General features: G+C 42.9%; 1 protein-coding gene and 1 long non-coding RNA gene across 3 annotated transcripts in view; both read right to left on the bottom strand.

Annotated features, from left to right (window-relative positions):
- Positions 1–1,045: 1,045 nt before the first annotated feature.
- Positions 1,046–4,865, bottom strand: LOC139331447 (uncharacterized). The gene is made up of 2 exons (XR_011602185.1): positions 4,456–4,865; positions 1,046–4,344 (listed from the first exon to the last, which is right to left on the bottom strand). It is a non-coding gene; the product is annotated as an uncharacterized lncRNA (long non-coding RNA).
- Positions 4,866–6,653: 1,788 nt separating this feature from the next.
- Positions 6,654–18,235, bottom strand: part of LOC139331309 (storkhead-box protein 2-like) — a 162,086-nt gene continuing 150,504 nt past the window's right edge. For both annotated transcript variants that reach the window (XM_070962720.1, XM_070962721.1), the window contains exons 3-4: positions 10,137–12,537; positions 6,654–6,994 (exon numbers count right to left, since the gene is read on the bottom strand). In XM_070962720.1, the coding sequence (XP_070818821.1) occupies positions 6,790–6,994; positions 10,137–12,537 (2,606 nt within the window). In that variant the 3' untranslated portion in view covers positions 6,654–6,789. The remainder of the gene's footprint in view (positions 6,995–10,136; positions 12,538–18,235) is intronic.

Raw genomic sequence — 18,235 nt, 5'->3', positions numbered from 1 at the left:
CCCTGAAAGGGATAGGCAGTATAGAAAATGGACGAATGTTATTTCACAGTAGTGTGGTTATTTCTGTTGTAAATGATTTTACGCCTATTTAACAGTGTAAAATGTAGCTTTGAAATATCTAAAGTGCAATGTATTTCAGGGAGAGAGTGCTGCTAAAATACAACAACCACCAACTACTGGAAGCGCTGGCCTTTCAATGGAGGAGCCCTATACTTCGGAGATCATGACTATGTCCAACCCAAAATATATAGTATTCAGAGACAGTGGGCTTGAGCAGGCACGATGCTCCTAATTGTAGCAGAAACGACTGGGAACCGAGCATGTGGTGACCTTGTCGAAGGACCTCTTCTGCCGACTCATAAGAAACACTATGACCAATATGATTTTGATTGCAAGAGCCACAGATGACCCCAGATATTCCAGCAAACATGAAGTCGATGCAATGGTGAAGCGGTTAGTGGAATACTGCCCAATGATAAAAGACAGATCATCAAACTGTGAGTGGGTAAGTAGTTTTTGGTCATTATTGTTTGTTGTTGATAGTTATGGCAAAAGAAACTATGTCTCTATCTATTATTTACTATGTAATTGTCAGGAGAGTGTTGCAAAAAAGCTCAGGAAGAGACTCTCAAGTCCAAAGAAGGCCAAGGTTCCTCCTTCGAAGAAACCACGACAGGACAGGGGCTCAAGATGCTGATTAGACAGCATGATTATTGCACAGGTGTGCCATAGGCTGGCCACAATAAAAGCCCACTCTGAAATGTTCAGTTTTATCACACAGCACAATGCCACAGATGTCGCAAGTTTTGAGGGAGCATGCAATTGGCATGCTGACTGCATGAATGTCCACCAGAGCCGTTGCCCATGAATTGAATGTTCATTTCTCTACCAAAAGCCATCTCCAAAGGCGTTTCAGACAATTGGGCAGTACATCCACAACCTTTTCTGTTTACGCCTTTTTTTAAGATGGGCCCTGTGACTGTAGTATTGCTTCCCCATAAGGAAGTAATGTTTGTTGCTCACATTAAAACGCACAACAATGGTGTAGCCAAACATTGTTATTTTATTATCTTAAAAAGTAACACAATCCCCATAGGGTAGCACGTACACTACAACAACGGTAACACCAGTACTACACATCAAAGGGACTTTCAGATATTATAGACATTTAAAAAATCCCTCTTGTTATTGTTTCAATTATTTGACTAGGCATGACAGATAAACATCATTTACAGGTATGACATACCGTCAGCATTAGAAACAATGTTATTGTTGAACCTCCATTTTAATAAATCACCACCAATGTTAAGGGAAGACATTTCATGGACTGTCAGTGTAAAAAAAGAGATGGAAGGTTACAGGACTGTGGCTGAAGGGGTGTAGGGGCTGATGGAAGGCCACTGGGCCTGACAGTAGCAGGAAGAATTTAGGTGGTGGGGCAGTGCAAACATCACACATGAGGAATGTAACCCATGACCTCCATCAGACAGGGAACTACTGCCCTATTTCACTGGTGGCACAGAGACAAGAACACCACTGAGGCTGCGGAAGAGGAGCTAAAACTCCAGAACTGTGAAACAATAGAAATTAAACTCCATTGCAGGGACAGGAACTCAACTGTAGTGGTAAACCCAAGATTAGTGGTACAATAGAAACTGAAACTACTGTACTTGTAAGGATAGGGAACTGCCTAAATGGGAAAGGAACAGGGACTTGACTAACAGAATGTGAATTTATCCCTGTCTGTGTCTTTCTGCAGTCACAGAATAAGGGATAAAGCCCAATTACGTGGGTACAACTGGCACTACAAACCACTGTAGAGGCATAATTAGGATTAGAACCCTATTGTAATAACTGTGTTATGGATTGGAAGCATACTGTTATGGTTAGAGCAGAGACAAGAACCCTATTACAGATACAGAGAGGATAAACTGTGTACCCCTAGAATATCGACAGAGGAAGGATTAAAACCCCTAAGTAGTATTAGAACCCTGCTGACATTGTAGACTACTGACTACAATCCTAGAATATTCAGAGCACAGAGACTAGATTCTGAATTATTGGTAGCACCCACAATGGTTTTAGTTCCCCTTGGATTTTAGTATCTAGCACCTCTGGGGATTAAAACCTATGAACAGCAGTGGAACAGACTGTAAATTTCTTCTAGCAGTAGAAAAGAGTTTAGAATTGTAAAATATTGACAGAACAGTGACCATATTCCTAGAACAGAAAAATCGATCCATTGGGGACAGAATATAAACCACTACCCTGGTATAGAGGGAAAAGAGGTTAAAGCCCTAGTGTTCATAGTTTGAAGCATACTGAACCTTTTACTGTAATGGTAACGCATATGGTTGGACCCTTGTGTAGTTGCAAGAAGCCGAGCGCCAGAGGACCAGATGCAGTGGTAAAATGAGAACTGAAAGGTCACAGAATAAAATCCTACTCCTGGCTTGATTGTGTGTTCCAACAAAGGAACACCTGGACATAATGTTTTTTAAAAAAAACAATCAGGTCCTACCATACAAGTTAACTCAAGTTGTCCTGATATACAGGATTCTTCAACTAAAAGCAGCTACTCTTGTATGTTTTACTGAGGCACACTTAAAGGGTCAGTAAGCTTCAAATGAAGTACTTGTCAGATCAAACATTTCTGACATTGAAATTGATGCAGCCATCATCAATTAGTTCAAGTGTGGCAACGAACCACGATGCTTTCATGTACCATTAGAAGAAACCTTGTTAGTGAAGAAAGGGAAACAACAGGGAGTCCAGCACTTTAATGTATGGTTATATGTGTGTGTTTGCATGTGTGTGTGTATAGACATTCACAGGCTAGAGGTTGATGACAGTGAGATAGCAGAAAGAACGGGCTGTGTTTTTGCTGCCGTGGAGGTAGTTGTAGAGGAGCCTATAGGACAACAACACTGGGATGACTGACAGCTCCCTGAGCCTATAGGAGGATGGGAAAAGATTGACCTATAGGGCTGCAGGAGTTTTCATAAATCCAGCTTAATTTAGGTCTGGTTTTATAACGAGACTACCACATTTCGAACGTAGGTCTTATTTCACATCTCTCTGTGCCATAGTCAGTGGCCATGCGTCCGCCTATTCAGTCACTGTGTAATCCCAAATGCATCATAGAAGGGACTAAATTGCCATTGCCAAAAGTATGCAGGTGAAACCTAACCTAAAAAGCCTAACTGTAAGCAGCCATTTAATAGTATATTCCAACTGTATCAGCTTTCTTATAACTATTATCAGGGCTATCACTGACCATGACCATTTTAGCACCAGGAGTGAGAGTGGCTCAGGGATTTAATTCAAACAAACTTAAGTGATCATGAATTTGATAGAAATGTAAATGAATAGAAAACAATGCGCATAAGTAAATAACCACTGAAATCCAAAAATAAAGTCACATCCCTGTTTGTTATGTATACTACTGGTCTGGATAAGTTTTTTCTGGATCGCATCTCATACTCTCTGTTGGACACTCAGCCACATGCCAGCACAGCTGCTCCCAATGAATATCCACTCATAGACCCCGGGCTGGCCTTTAATGTGCAGCAGAATACACTTTGTCTGACACCAGAATTTATACATTTAATTCAATTTCAACTCAGTGATTTTTGCTTGTTAAAATCTTTCAACTCTTAGAAGTCAGCTACTCCCTTTTTAATAGCTTAGCTGTGAAACTCAACAGGGATGTATCTGTAACCCCTCAACACTGGATGCAGCTGTGTTATTCAAGCAGTCCATTATTCACACATTTACTGTTGTTTGGTTCAGTTGTCCTTGGTTTTTCAGCTTTGAGCTGAATGGAATGCTCAATGGAATGGAATGAAGGTACTTTAAGAGTTTTTAAGTTGACATTTTCTACTTCTCTCACTCCACTCATTCCCCATACCCCTCTCACTTCAACTGAAAATGTATACAAGCAATAAATGGCGACATCTGTCCATATAAAAACAAAAACAATGGTTTTTCGCACTTTGTGTATTTATTGAGGTCCTGCTGTGATTTTGCCATCCAGCACCAACTGCCACACTTTGGGAAAGAAGTAAGGCAGCGGTTTCAAAAACAGCAATGTCCATTTCATAGTTTCTCCATCAGTGAGTTATTAAATGGCTTCCACCCCCGACCACCTGAGATCTCACCTGAGCTGTAAAGAACTAGAGACTGGTAAGAATGAAGTGGTAGATGAATATGATGCTATACTTCTCCTGCTCAGGTGTTCATGTGCTCAAGGATTGATATGTAACCTCAGCTCGTCTTTGGCGACAGTCTGCCAAGGTCATAATAATGAATTAATAAATGACTAAATCATGAATATAATGAGCACTTACTAACCCCCTGCCCGTAACAAGCCTCATCTGTATTGTAATTAGCAAACGTGCCTAATGTTACAACAGACACAAGAACTGCAGGCCTCATTTGAACAGGGCACAAAACGTGAAAAATGCTGTTCAGCATGATCATACTTGAATGAGGTACAACAAATCTCAACTGACTGAGTTATGAATAAGGACCAAACTCTCTTCATGTGTACCCTACGACTCCTGACTCACTGAACTACACCTTCTGTAATAAATCTAAACGCTGTTTTTCAGTTACCCTTCAGAAGTATGAAAGTCATAGTTTACAACATGATCATTACAAAGCCTTGTGAACTTTGCAGGCTCCATGTTGAACCACAATGGCCCCTTCTTAGGAGGTATCTCTACACTTCTTTTAGTCACTAATATCCATAAATCTAAGTGATGTTTACTGGAAGGATGAGTTGATGTTTAACTGTGGGTTTACTGCTGTGACTTATTAGCTACCTCAGCAGTGAGTATGAATTCACATACATGTAAGCAGGACACTAATCAGAGGCCCTACTCTGCCTCTGATTGGCTGGCACTTGTTGCCTTTGTTGGTTGGGTTGGTTAGGTTTAGGCTTGAGGAGTGATGACTGCTTAGGCAGGGCAGGCCATCCCTTTGCCATGGTAGGATTCAGAAATTTGCAAGCAGTACAGAGAAAAATATGCTTACTATGCGCTGGTGCGCCAGCTGTTGTAAGCTGTGATGTCATCTGTAGGCCCTCAACATCTTAAATTTGAACACCACTGTGGAGTGGCTCTATAAACAAAGAAGAAAAAGTAGTTTTTCTATATATACATAAAGACCAAGTCATTAACAAAATATGAATTTTGTCTACCATCAATAAATATAGGCATTTATACACTGTATATAAATTCACTTCTATTGTAAAGAATATGCTGTATATAGCTGTTTTAATGTCAAAACTTTGATTTCTTCATTATTTTATTTGTATTAATTTCAAACAGTTTGCTATATATTTCATTCTAACTCAACCTGACTCTGTGCTGTTGTAATGTCTTAATTTCCCCTCAGGGTCAATAAAGTCTTATCTTCTAGGGAAAAACACACCTGGCCTGTTATGAAAGTGAAGTGAAGATAAGACCATGTGTGCAGTGGACATAGCCATGACAGAGCTGAAACATGACACAGCTGCATCCCATGGGCCATGAGGGGGTAACATAAAAAGAGAGAAAAGGGAGAAAAATCTCCATGAAAGTTTAAACAGTCTGTAATCAAAAATTTCATCCCTGGAGCTACACCTCAGGCTGTTCATATAATATCTGACAGCAGTTGGACGGGACAGTTAAAAGCAGATTAAAAACTGGCAACAGTATTCAGGCAGTTTAGATGGGCATCATGGCATCCAACAGATACAAAAATTGCTCAGCTTCATTCTACAGAAGTTGCTGCTGCTTTTGTAAAAGCAGTCCTGGTTACCGGTTACTCATTTGACTTAACACCTCACATTGCTGTTGCATTTTGGAGTGTTGTACAACAGAATTAATTGACATTGTCATTTCCTGTGGCACAACATCTACCAGAGGTGTCTGCCAGTGATGAATTTTAGAGAAGAGCTCACAAAGACAATAAGTAAGAGCTGGACCAGTGAGTTTGTGGGTGATCAGTAACAGCAGTCAGCAGAGCTAAATCTCTTCAGTGTGTAATACCAGGTGACACCACTAGAGGGAGGTGCACTGATCTGGAGCAGCTGGAATGGGAGTGGAAATAACATGACCTGAGATTACAGATTATACAAACACCACCCCACCCCGACAAATGCACACGCACACACGCTCTCTCTCTCTCTCTCTCTCTCTCTCTCTCTCTCTCTCTCACACACACACACACACACACACACGTGAACATGCAGAAACTCACGCATACTCATACACATATATGCACATGCACAAACACACACACACACACACACACACACACACACACACACACACACACACACACACACACACACACAAAACTAGAAACCACGCAAGTGAGACAACACAACAGCAGTGTGTAAACTAGAGGTTGTAGAATGGCGTGGTCAGAGCCTGCCCAGTGGCCTGGTGTGTATGTGTCTGTGTGTCAGAGAGAGAGAGAGAGAGAGAGAGAGAGAGAGAGAGAGAGAGAGAGAGAGAGAGAGAGAGAGAGAGAGAGAGAGAGAGAGAGCGCAGATTCCTGGTACAAGTTCCTCTGTTTGTATCTGTCAGAGTGATTGTGTGTGTGTGTGCGTGTGTGTGTGTGTGTGTGTGTGTGTGTGTGTGTGTGTGTGTGTGTGTGTGTGTGTGTGTGTTAACAGCTTTAGTTCCACAGTGAGTCTGTGGCAGCTCCACTGATTCAGTCTGTAACAGTCCTTGGGGGTGGGACTTTTTCTGTCCCCTGTCCAGTGGCTATCAGAGCACCCAGCCCATAGTTCCGCCCTTAGACGCTGGTGATTGATGCAAGGCAGGCGCTGGGCTTCTGGAGTTTCTCTGGTTGGGTGCTAGCAGGTTCTGGGATAGCACGGAAGGAGAAAGGAGGACCATTGCCAGTAGTGATGCCAAGATGTCCGGGGCTCAGCGCCAGGTTCTGCCGACGGTTACTCTCTACTATGGATGAGGTGTTCGATGCTAGGCTCTCCCGTGTTCTGCAAAGAGACACATTATAAGAAATTATGTCATCACAATACCAAGGAAAGCACTTGACGGTTCCACTTGTGCTTGAGACATACATAAGGAAACAGATAACAGGACCATGATGACAGCCTCTTCACTACTGAGAGAACTGCGCCCATTACAAAATGATTGGTAAAATTCTTACTGCTGATTACTTACACTTTGATCACAACACTTACTGATGCAAATTGAAATTTTGTTTAATTTAATGTGATAACTATTTGACCTCATATTATTTAGGCTCTTATATAACAATAAACTTCAACACATGGCCCATATACACGAAAGATCATCAAGATTACAGTAACTCAAAATGCAGCCTTGGGTGATACTGTGCTTAAGTGGCTAATATTGTACATTTATAGCTGGTATTCTACTTTTGTTGGTACTTGTTGGTACGCGTTTTAGTACTTGATATTGTAGTAAAAAAAATATGAGCAGAAACAATGGTACTTAAAAAAAGTTATATCACAAAAAAATGTCATGCCTTGCTGAGGTGGAAAAGCTGGTGTATCAATAAAAGCAAAATCCTCCAAACTGCGATGGAAACAAACTTTGTGAATAAAACATGACGTATGTGAAGCATGTGATTTACACATCCACTGAAGCTTCCACCCCACTGGACAGACAAATAATTGTGGCATATAGAAACACCAGATCTATGAGAAGCGAAGAGAAGCCTGTACCCTTCCTCAAATTAATACATGAAATCAATATGATTGTCATATTTCCATCACGTTTGTTTGTTTGAGGTCTGACTGGAGTGCTTTTATTACATCATCTCACTGCGTCCTTATCTTCCTCAGTGGTTTAATGGCACCCAACTGGAGAACTATGGCTATGGCGAGACAACTGTCTATATATTAACTGTCAGGCATTACTTGGTTTTGTTAATATTGGAGCATTATTGTAAATATCACCTAAACACTCCCCTCTTTTACAATTATGCCATCACTGTCAGTGGTAAGCCTATAATCTTTCCCCTCTCAGAGAACAGTATCCATGTTCTCAGCGACAATTCACACGGACGCTGAGCATTCTAGGACATAAAAGATGCTTGTGGTCTCCCTAGTTACACCATTTTCTTTTACCTTCAACTGAGGTCCTTACTTGATTGAGTATCCCGGGCTTCTAAAATTAATTACAACCTCTTATTTCTATTTTTTTTTTTTTTTTTGGCTTGGGCAGTTATTGCTACCTTGTTTCCAAATTTTACTGCTTTTTCATACAATCCATAACAACCCACCTAGCAGTATGTGATGTTTGGTAAAAAGACTGTAGTCTTACTCATATCTGGTGGTGTGGTCCAACATTAAGCTGGCCTCTAGAAATCCTGATCATTAAACAATTCACTACAATTTTGTCAAGATGAATGACTTCACCCCCTTAAAAGCTTGTCAGGAATCATTCTCCGAACTGTTCACACTGCCCAGACAGTACCCCGGGCCATATGCAGAGATGCAGAAAGGTCAACTCCATTTGTAGGAATTAAATTTACGAGATATATTTTCTTTTACTCAAGTGGATGACAACACGGCTTGTTATTTTAATTACCTCCACCAGACGTAAGCCTGGAGGGATCATGTGTTTGGCTGTGTGTGTATGTTTCTGTGTCTATGTCTGTCTTTCTACAGCTAATCTTACATAGGACTGGACTCAGGACTTTGTGCACATTTACTGTCTGTATGTTCAAGAATCTCTCATGGTTGCGGTGATTCACAAATTTTGATAAACCTATTTTATTGATTGTTCTGTTTTAAACCACCTTTGACAGCTGAATTCTCACTTGTCTGAACCAGCCAACACATGGTGGTCATGCTGGTATTGGCATATTCTTTTGGTGTTTTCAATTTGAAACTAACATTTTACATGGCTGGTGTTTTGGAAATGGCATATTGTGTCCCCTTAATTCCATTACTCTCATGCATACATGCTGGACACACAGTCTGCCCTGCACACCCTGTTTCCCACCCACATGGACAGGCATCGCAGAAAATCTATGGATTGGGTGAGCTGGGTCATAAAAATTTACCTTCTGATCAAGAGTGGATGGGTTGGATCATCAATAATATAATGAGTTGAGTTTATTAAATACCTGCAGTGATCCTCCCCACAGCAGAAGTGTGTCTCCCCATTAAGAGAGAGAGAGACAATGTGCAAATTATGCACGAGGCACAGCAGAGTAATTTCATTGATTATTTAAATCTCCGGAGACACCAACAGGATCAGAACCTAATATTAATTAATGTTCTCAGTTCTTTTACACATTTAAAAGGTCACACACAGTCCAGGTTCATAGAGTTAAATTGTTCTGAGTAAAGTAGCCATCCTCCCAGTAAATCCATCAGATCTGTCTAAAATAAGGCTTTCAGAAGCTAAAACTTTAATTCCATTTCCTCTGGAGAGTTTTCTCTGCCCTGTCAAGATTACAACTAAAGTTTTCAGTTTTGCTGTTTAAATATCCTGCGATATTGCTGCAGTGACTTTACTTCACACATGAAAATATTTGAAATGCCTCTAATCATTAAGCAAGTTATTAAAGAAAACAGTCATGCATCAGATAACACACAATAAAGAGATGACCTGGAAAGCTTGCAATGCAGGTCTCTAAACTGGACAAAACAATTTGCTCTGGTGGATAGCATGATTTATGCTTACATGAAGATTTGGATTACTTAGTCAGAGCTGATCTACGCATCACTACCCCATACACTTCAACTATTCTAGTTCAGCCTGTGCTTGTGGTTCCTGCTTTTCTTACCTAAAGATTACTTTTTGATTCTTCTGTTTTTATGGTTACTCAATTACTACTTGCGCTTTTTCTTAAATACACAATGAGTCACAGGTCTTCCACCTTGTTCAGTACCTTTTATATTTCCAGAGTGAATAAGTAAATGATTTCAGACAAAGCCTTTTAGTTCTATATATTAGCCATTTCCATATTATTCTGAAAGCTTAATGGATTAGATTCAAGCAGGAATTCTTCAGAAAAAGACATTCACTCCCTATTTGTTCATACCGCTATGATGTGAATTTCCCCTGTGGATAAATGAGGTATCTGTCTATCTATAATGGTGTATATGCAATCAGTATATTGTATATACATGTTCTCACCGTGGTGAGTTGAATCCACTGTCAACAGTGATGGAGCTGGAGTCCATACTGTCCAGTCTAGCAGAGTGGGCTGACTGCTGGTTCTGACTGGGCTCTGGAAGGGTCTCTTTAACACCAGGGAAGGTGAGTGTTCTTTCAAACCTCCTCTGCAGGTCCCGTTCCTTCTCTCTCTCCAATAGCCACTGCATCGTCCCTGCTCCACCACCTCCCATCCCAACAACGCCTCCTCCAGCCTTCTCATCCTCTCCTCGACTCTTAGTGCCCCCCTCCTCAAGTTCATCATCATCTGAGACGTTGTAGTAGTCAAAGGAGGCCTCCGCAGCACTGGTTGTGGGTTCAATCCCTTGTGGGGGAGCTGGTGGTGTAGCCACTAGAGGTTTAGGAGCATCAAAGGCCTCCTGGGAATCAAGTGCATCGCAGGACGAGGACAGAGTAGAGGAGGCAAGGGTCGGGGGTTTTCTCAGAGAGCTGTAGCTGGACAAAGGGAGGGTAGGAGGAGGTTTGAAGAGTGTGTCTTTACTAAAGATCTCCTTACGTTTCTCCTGACCAGAGGAGGCACTATGGGGAGGTCGTCCATTAGGAAGGGGGAGGTCAGGGATAGAGAGAGGTATTGGAGGCAGGCTGCCACCCTTAGGTCCTACCTTTGACAAATCTTCTTTATTTTCTAGGGGATACGGTGTCTGTCTGTCGGTTTGCTTGTCAGTGCTTCCTAGTTTTAATCCATCATAGGTACTTTTGCCTAGAGCTCCCAGTGGGTTTGCTGCTGTGAGAACAGCCTCAGAGGAAGCAGCACATTGGAAGTAATCATCAGGAGGGACAGAGGAGGGCAGTGGTTTGGGTGAGTATGCTGGCAGGCTGTCCCTGCTCTTACTCTTCTCTAAACTCCTGCCACCGTCCAACCCCAGAGAATCCACAGGCAGCTTAACTGTGGGTGGTGTGGCACGAGAATAGTGAGAAGAGCTCTGATTGGCTCGCAGCGTGCCATCATCAGTATAGTAACGGCTCCGGTCGTCGTAATAATCAGGTGGTCCAATCAACCCAGCTCCAAGAGGCCCTTTAGAATTGTCCATGGATCTGGAACGTTCCTTGGCCTTGTCACTGCGTTCATTCCTAGACTTCCTCTCCTGTGTGTGGGAGTGTGAGCGGTGGACTTTAGAATGGTGGGCTGATGGGCCATGGCTTGGCTCGGGGAAAGGCATTTCTGTGCGTCGCTTGGCGAGCTCTCCGGACACATCCCACTCTGGCGTGATGGGCAGGTGGGAGGAGTCAAGGATATTGGGGTTGCTGTGTGCCAGGTGAAGCCGGCCACGCTGCCGCTCCATGGCCAGGGCATGTTCCCTTGGTGACCGTGCAAGTGAAGATGAGTAGGCTCTATAATCCCTGTCAGCCAGCTCCAGGTGGGAACCATCGCTCAGCTCACCACGGGACGCCCTTGTCTTGCTATGTGAGCGGCTGAGTTTGGTCTGAGACTGCTTCCTGTGTCTACCCCCACTTCTTCTACTCCTGGAGCTCTGATTGGCTGATGATGCTTTGCTCCTCTGGACACGCTCTTCTTCGAGACGCTTCATGACCGCTGTGTGCCGGGCGAGGTTCTCCACAGTGAGGTCAGGGTTGATTCTACGGATGATCTCCATCTCTACATGGCGTGGCAGCTGGCTGGGTGCCTCCTCATCACGGAGCGGCCACTCCTCAGGGGGAAACTGTGCAGAGAAGGTGGCCAGCTGCTTGGCCTTGTCCTTCTTAAAGCTGAGACGGAACAACTTCAAACCAAATTTCCGACTTCCTGTACTACTTCCTGTACTGACTTGTTTATCTATTTCTCCAGTTCCTCCTCCTCCTCCACCTCCTCCACCCCCTCCCCCTCCTCGGTGCTTGGTGAGTGTGTCCGTCTTGAAGGGGAAACCGAGGGCGCTGCGACTCTTTTCTGCGCTGCCTCCTGTTTGCTGAGGAGGTGTTTGTGGGGAGTGTGGGGACGAGTATGCCTCCCGGTGGTCTTTGGGGGACCGGCGCTGCAGGGTGGTGTGGTGGCTTGGGGGGTCTTCTCCACGGTAACTGTTGTAAAAAGAATCTCCACCTCCCCCACTGTGATTTTGACTGGATTTTGGGTGTGTTCGATCTCGCCCCACTCCAGAGGTGGATGGGGTGATGGTGCCAGAGAGAGGGGATGTGCACTGCGTCTGCTGGTGCTGCTGTTGGTTCTGATGTTGATGTTGTTGGTGTCGATCAGTGGATCGCTCATCTAAGTGGTACCACTTGGAGCTGGTTCGGATTAGGCTCGGAGTGATGAAGTAAGTCTGGGGGGTTACAATAAAATATCCGTCTGGTGTTGGGTAGATCTTCCTCTCACGGACCAGCATACTTAGCGTGTGGTGCAAAACCTCTTCTGTTGGTGTAGGGACACCTAAGCATAATCAGAGACAAGAAGCAGTCAGAAAAAGGATGTTTCACATAAGACATTAGATTCTCTTTTCATTATGTTTAACTAGAAGGAATAATACTACTATAATAATTAAATTATTCTTCGTCTTGTCTGGGACCTCATCAAGGGTCACTGGAACAAACCCTTTTCATATCTTTTGCATAACTACAGAAAAATTTAATAATTCTGATAAACAGAGCAGCATACTCCTTAGAAGAAGCATTCCACACTTTGTTTAACTAATACAGACAGAGAACTACAAAATTCTTTCAATGTGCATGTATACAATTACACCAGATACTGCGGAAAAGGTCCCCCCAGCCACCAAACCACCTGAAAGTGTTGATTCCCCAAAGACTATTGGGAGGTGCACTTGTGCTCGGGGAAACACAGGGGTGCAGTGGTTAGACAAGGTTACAGGCGGATGTGTTAATGGCGGATCTAAATTGCCCATATTAAGATTAAGATTAAGATTAAGATTAAGATTAAGATTAAGATTTACTTTATTAATCACAGCACACACATGCTACAGGGAGGAGGAGACTGTACACACGCCATGCTTTATGTGAAATTATTTTTTCCGCGTTTGACCCATCCTCGGTCCGTCGTTCCTCCACAGCAGACCAGGAGCGGTGGGCTGCCAGCTGCCAGCCAATGCCGGTGCCCGCGCACGGGGACCCATCCTTCTTCGTCAGGCGGTGATCTTCTTGCATGTTTTTAGTGGGGGTTATTTAAGGAGGAAACCCGGGGAGAACATGCAAACTCCACACAGAAAGGCCCCCTTTTTCCTCGAGCAGCAGGCACTGAAGACATGGTGGAGGACACGCCACCAGCACCCACAGCGGGATTCTGAGCGTGAATGGTTATACGTCTCTAGAGTCAGCCCCACCACTCACCCAGCTCAGCTCCAGCCCACTGTGACCCTTAAGCTGTTAGAGATGAATGGAATACGTCCCCATATTAAGATTTATAATTAAGTAAATGTATGAGCACAGAAACCTCCAAACACTTCACTGAAACGTTCAAAGAGTCTGCATCACAGAATTTGAAACCCCCTTTCTGAGAGCAGAATTATGGCACAGTCAATTTCAGAATGTGGTTTTACATTGGCTGCACAGTGGCGCAGCAGGTAGTGCGCGTGCCTCACAGCAAGAAGGTCGCAGGTTCGATTCCCGGGTCGGGCCTTTCTGTGTGAAGTTTGCATGTTCTTCCCGTGCATGCGTGGGTTCTCTCCAGGCACTCCGGCTTCCTCCCACAGACAAAAACATGCTCATTAGGTTGATTGGTGAGTCTAAATTGCCTCTAGGTGTGAGTGTGAATGGTTATGTGTATGTGCCCTGCGATCGGCTGGTGACCGGTCCAGGGTGTACCCTGCCTCCTGCCCGTTGACAGCCGAGATAGGCTCCGGCCCCCCCGTGACTCCAAAAGGGATAAGCGTCATAGAAAATGGTTGGATGGATGGTTTTACATTGTTTTGTTGAAATAAGCAAGGCCTTCCATGAGGAAGGAAACACGATTGACAGAGAAACATTACTCTTCCGGACATGCAAGATGCAAGATGGCACTGTGTTAGGTGGCAGCCTGTTGCAGTAGCGCCGTCATTTTTGTTTGTCTTTTGTTCATTTAGTGTGTTTTTCTACATATCTTTTAATTTCTATTTTCTTACTGTGTTTTTGGAAACTGTGTTGCGATGTTTATGCGCAGTTTTACAACATGTTTGGTGGCCTGTTACTGTTACTGTTACTTTTTACACTCTTTTTAACTGAGGACCATACAGAGGGGAGTGGGGACATTGTGTACGCACACAAGCAGCTGATCGCGCTGTGTAAACCCATGCTGCTGCCCAGAGAGAGGATTGTAGTCCCAGACGAGCTGAAAAGATGACGTCGGGGCTGCAGAGCCAGAGCCAAACAGAGGGCAAAGGCACGGAGATACAGACCATCTGTTCCGGTGATCAAGGTCCTTGGCAAATAAGACGGACAAGTTTATTGCGCTGGTCAGGACTCAATGGGAATACCGACAATGCAGCCTTATAACTTTCACAGAGTCGTGGTTGCATTCAGACGTCCCAGGCCGGAGTGGGGAGGTACCCGACTTCAGCTGTGTGTGGGCGGACAGAGACGTGGCTCAGAGCAGTAAGAAGAAGGGAGGAGGGATTGCGCTGTTTGTGAATGAGAAGTGGTGTAATCCTGGACGTGTTACCATTAAGGAACGTTTCTGTAGCCCGGACATTAAGCTGCTAGCCGTGGGGATGTAGCCTTATTATTTGCCTTGGTAGTTCATGTCCTGATCACTGTCTACATCCATCCAAAGGCTGACGGGGAAGCAGTGCGTGACATTATCCACTCCACCGTAGCGGAGCTACAAATGCAGCAACTAGATGCATTTGTAGTCATTATTGGAGACTTTAACCACAATACTTTGGACAAAACTCTGCCAACTTTCAACCAGTTTATCAACAGTCCCACCAGAAACAATGCCACACTGGACTTACTGTATGCTAATGAAAAGGATGCATACAGTGTCACTGCCCTTGCCCCCCTGGGCAGAGCTGATCACAGCCTGGTGTTGTTAACACCTCAGTATGTCCCTCTTGTCCAGAGGCAGCCTGTGTCCACAAGAACAGACTCAGGAGGCTAATGAGTCATTTCAGGACTGCTTTGAGACAACAGACTGGAATGTGTTGTGTGAGCCACACAGGGAGGACATCAACAGCCTGACAGAGTGTATCACAGAGTACATCAAATTGTGTGAACAGACCATACTGCCAACCCGGACAATACACTACTTCCCCAGCAAAAAGCCCTGGATTGCCAGTGAACTGAAAAGTCAAATCCAATATAAATATAAATACACATCAAAGAGTAACATGATGTTCCTTTATTGAATAAGGATAAATCAAAGCATCAGTTCCTTTCCAAACTGAAGTCACACAGTAACTCTACAAGATAGAAAGCACAGAATCAAAGCATATTATACAACACAAGAATAAATACACATTCAAAGGTCTGTATATAATACACCCCACATCTGCACACTGAAATAAATGCAGGACAGATCCGTATACAACAAATGAACAGAGAAATGAATGGATGCAGTAGCCTGCAAACTTGTATGCGGCACAAACATAAGAGGCCAAATCAATCTAACTTGATAAGATAAGATCAACTTTATTTATCCCGAAGAGAAATTATGTAAGGGATAATGCCAGACGAGGTGTCCATTATCAGAAATGAATGGACGACGCGGAGGCGTGAACCGTCCAATGCGAAGTAAATATTAAAACAATTATTAATATGTTAATGTTGTTTTTTTACTGTTAAAATCGTAAGTTTTTCCACAAGAAGTCTCTCGTTGTGACGCGTTGCCAAGGTAACCGGCTCTGGCCACAGAACCTGCAACTCGGTCTGCCGCAGCTGTTATATTAGACCTAATCAGTGGAGGGAAGTGAGATGATTGCTTAACATTATGTTACGTGATACAAAGTATCATTTCAGAGGGCAAGTGCACCTCTTACCGCTTGTGTGTGTCCAGAGGATGATGCGACATTTTGTTTCAAAGAATCAAAGTCCACAGATAGTTTCCTAAATCGTTTTTATTGCAAGAAATATTATCCACCATTGACTCTAATCATTAAATGTTTACAAAGCAAGTAAGTCTATCCTAAATCGTTTTTATAAATATTATCCACCATTCACTCTGTATCAAACGAGTAAGTAAGTAAGGTAAGCAAGAAAGTTTCTGTTACCAACTAGTGTTTGAGCCAGCGCAATAATTTAGAACAATCAGGCTATTTGGCCGGAACTTTTTTATAGGTGTCCTACAACACTTCATCGAGTATTCACCCAAACCATGGTATAACAAAGAGTTATACAGTCTGATGGAGTTACATTTACACAGTTTCACTTACAATTTCAACTGATTCATAATCAGAGTACAACTATGTTTTCGAAGATGTTAATCAACTATTTGGATTGTAATTGTGATGGTTTCAGCGGAGCAGTGAGTGGGTATTTGTGCGTTATTTACGCATTCAAGCAGTCTGCAATACTTTGCCACGCTTTCTCTCGTTGTTCTATAACTGTGGCGGTGTTGCCTTTCTTTTTAATTTGGTCCTTTGCCTCCTCGTAAGTACGCCGCTCTAGTTGCAATGGTTAATCGGTGAATGTGTGACCGATGGTGGGGTCTATTTGAGGAAGCCACGTGCACATACTTATCCAGAATAGGTTTCATCTGGCTTGTTGAATCCGTGTCTGCTCATCCTGACTTGGTCTTTGTGGAACCGATTAAGCCTAGACATGTTTTGGATTGGTTGAACTCAACTCAGTCACATATCCTGGATGTCTTAATCCAAGTTTTATGGATAACCCTGAACATCCTCTTCACCACCTTGTGGACAGACAGCAGAGCTCTGTCTCCAATAGACTGCTGCAGCTCCACTGTCACAAGGACCGCTTCAGGAAATCATTCCTGCCACGAGCCATCGCACTTTACAATAGCAACTTTAACAGTTAATCCAACAACCTCACAACCCCAATACTTTACATTTTTATCTGCATTATTGCAATATTGCAGAACATTTATTTATATTTACAGTAAATTTACATTTAGTTTTATCTTGTATTCACTGCTGCTTTTTCTGTATATATTTTTTGTATATGGTCGTCTATATGTTTTTTGTTCATTGCTACTGCAACAGAACAATTTCCCAGATTGGGATCATTAAAGAAGCAGTCTAAAGTCTATAGTCTTAAACTGTTGAACTATTTGCCTGCGCTGTCTATCACTGAGTGGTGAACCCCTCCCCATTTTTACTTGAGAAAAACTCCACCTCTCTGGGATGCTCTTTCTATACCCAATCATGTCACTAACCTGTTGCCGGTTTACCTAATGAATCTTGAGATCTACCACTTTTTTTAGCATGTCAAGTTTTTAGTCTTTTATTGCCACTGTCCCAACTTTTTTGAAATGTGTTGCTGGCATCAAATTCTAAATGAGGATATCATTTTCAGAAACAATGGAATAACTTAGTTTCAACATTTGATACTTCCAATGTTTTGCAAATCATCACACTGTGTTTTCTATGTAAGTTTTACACAGCATCCAAACTTTTGGAAACAGGGTTGTAAATTTGGGAACAGGAAATTGCAGTAATAACCTAAATTAGACTAATGTATGAAGAGTTTTAGCATGTTTAAAATGACAAAATGCCTCTTAGTGACTGGTGTCATTTGATTTTTGAAAGCAAGGAGATGATCAAAGATAATGCCTAACATTCTGACATTGGTTTTTGAGTGATGTTGCAACCACTTTTTCTCAATCAAGTAAGTTTTGTAGTTTTTCTGCATTTAGAAACAGGGCATTTTTGGAAAGTAGTTCCCTGCATTATTAGCCCTAGCTCTATCTCAGGCACATGAGATAAAATATCATTTTAATTGTCCAAAATCAGTCAACAAAAAGCAACTGTAACGTAAATCATCAGGTGAGGTTTGTGAACATGTGAATGACAGAGGCTAGTGTGTGCGCATTCATTTCAGTTTACAAATGTCCATGCTACTTCAACCCTACTTCCACATTATCTTCCTCTGTGCTTATTCTCTCCCTATTCTCAGTATCTCATGCTCTTTCCCTGTCAGTGCGAAGCTATTACTGCCAGTTACATCATAGCAGCCTTTCAGCC

This window comes from Chaetodon trifascialis, chromosome 5, assembly GCF_039877785.1.
Source record: "Chaetodon trifascialis isolate fChaTrf1 chromosome 5, fChaTrf1.hap1, whole genome shotgun sequence".
Taxonomy (NCBI): Eukaryota; Metazoa; Chordata; class Actinopteri; order Chaetodontiformes; family Chaetodontidae; genus Chaetodon; species Chaetodon trifascialis.
This window is presented reverse-complemented; position numbering and strand designations above follow the sequence as displayed.